The 1989-nt window shown below is 43.2% G+C and overlaps 1 protein-coding gene across 1 annotated transcript in view; it reads left to right on the top strand.

Annotated features, from left to right (window-relative positions):
- The window catches only part of HYKK (hydroxylysine kinase), a 27975-nt gene that overhangs the window by 8049 nt on the left and 17937 nt on the right, over window positions 1–1989 (top strand). The window contains exon 3 of the mRNA XM_017519359.2: window positions 271–410. Within this exon, the coding sequence (XP_017374848.1) occupies window positions 271–410 (140 nt within the window). The remainder of the gene's footprint in view (window positions 1–270; window positions 411–1989) is intronic.

Here is a 1989-nt window from a genome sequence, read left to right as displayed (position 1 = left end):
TGCCCAGCTAATTTTTTGTAGTTTTAGTAGAGACGGGGTTTCACCATGTTGACCAGGATGGTCTCGATCTCTTGACCTCGTGATCCACCCACCTCGGACTCCCAAAGTGCTGGGATTACAGGCTTGAGCCACCGCGCCCGGCCCTTAATTTCTGTTCTTTTCAGTAATACTTGCAAAGGCAGAATAGCTTCTAATTCTATTACATCTAATTATCTACCTATCTATATATATTTAGAATAATTGACAGGATATTTCATTTCATCCATTTAGATAGTGGCTCTGAAATCAAAAGCTACTTGGTGAGGCTGCTGACTTACCTCCCAGGAAGACCCATCGCTGAGATTCCCATCAGCCCCCAGCTATTGTATGAAATTGGAAAGCTAGCTGCCAACTTGGATAAGACACTGGAGGTAAGATTTGGGGTTTTATTTTATTCTAAGGGATGTTGGTTTGTTTGTTATTTTATTTGTAAAATAAACTAAGAATCAGATTCTCTTTTTATGTGTGGTGTTCTACCTAAGGTACGTTATGAAGGGAATGGAGTTCTAGAATGCATAAATTTTATGACAGTAAGGCTAACTTCTGCCTAACTCTTACTGGTGTGGGCTGGGTGCAGTGGTCCACACTGTAATCTCAGCACTTTGGGAGGCTGAAGCAGAGGGATCACTTGAGGCCAGGAGTTTGAGACCAGCCTGGCCAACATAGTGAAACCTTGCCTCTTCTAAAAACTACAGTAATTTAGGGCATGGTGATGTATGCCTGTAGTCTCAGTTACTCGGGAGACTGAGGCAGGAGAATCGTTTGAGCCCAGGAGGTAGCGGTTGCAGTGAACCGAGATCACACCACTACACTCCAGTCTGCACAACAGAGCAACACTGTCTCCAAAATTTTTTTAAATTAAAAAATAAATATATCTTACTAGTGTATTGGGAAGATTACCTAAATTTTTAGAAATTCATCCTATTCTTTATGCTGCTCACTGAAAACAGTCAATATTCACCAATGGAAACCTGAAGATTTCATCCAGACAGAGTATAATCAGCTGGAGCTCCATATGAAGCAATAGCTAAGTTGCAAATGAATTAATAAAGTGCGTCAAGGATGTTTTTGTCCTATAGAAACAATATAACGTATGACAGGCACGTTTTAGACCTGCCCATAAAACATCTTCATTTATTCAATAAATATTGTGAGTACCTTTAATGTTATTTTTTAAATCATAGGAAAAAGGAGATGTATTTACTATTTGTTAAGTGGAAATGGATCATCATAAAGGTCTTCGCTGTCATCTTCACTTTGAGTGGGTTGAGGAGGAGGAAGAGAAGGGGTTGGTCTTTTATTTATTTATTTATTTATTTTTGAGACAGGGTCTCACTCTGTCTCCCAGGCTGGAGTGCAGTGGTGCAGTCACAGCTTAATGCAGACTTAACTTCTCAGGCTTAACCAATCCTCCCACCTCAGCCTCCCAGGTAGCGGGGACTACAGGAGAGTGCCACCACACCTACCTAACTTTTGTATTTTTTGTAGAGACAGAGCTTCACCATGTTGCCCTCAACATGCTGGTCTCAAACTCTTGAGCTCAAGCAATCTTCCTGCCTTCGCCTCCCAAAGTGCTGGGACTACAGGTATGAGCTACCCCATGTCTAGCCAGGGGTTTGGTCTTTGTATTGGGCCATTCTCACACTGCTATAAAGAAATACCTGAGGCTGGGCACAGTGGCTCATGCCTGTCATCCCAGCACTTTGGGAGGCTGAGATGGGTGGATCACCTGAGGTCAGGAGTTCGAGACCAGCCTGACCAACAAGGAGAAACCACATCTCTACTAAAAATACAAAATTAGCTGGGCATGGTGGCGCATGCCTGTAATCCCAGCTAACTCTGGAGGCTGAGGCAGGAGAATTGCTTGATTCTGGGGGGCAGAGGTTGTGGCGAGTGGCAATCACACCATTGCACTCCAGCCTGGGCAACAAGAGCGAAACTGCATCTAAA

The sequence above is a fragment of the Cebus imitator genome, unplaced genomic scaffold, assembly GCF_001604975.1.
Source record: "Cebus imitator isolate Cc_AM_T3 unplaced genomic scaffold, Cebus_imitator-1.0 Scaffold737, whole genome shotgun sequence".
NCBI lineage: Eukaryota > Metazoa > Chordata > Mammalia > Primates > Cebidae > Cebus > Cebus imitator.
The sequence above is the reverse complement of the archived record's forward strand: the minus strand, read 5'-3'. Positions and strand labels throughout refer to the sequence as shown.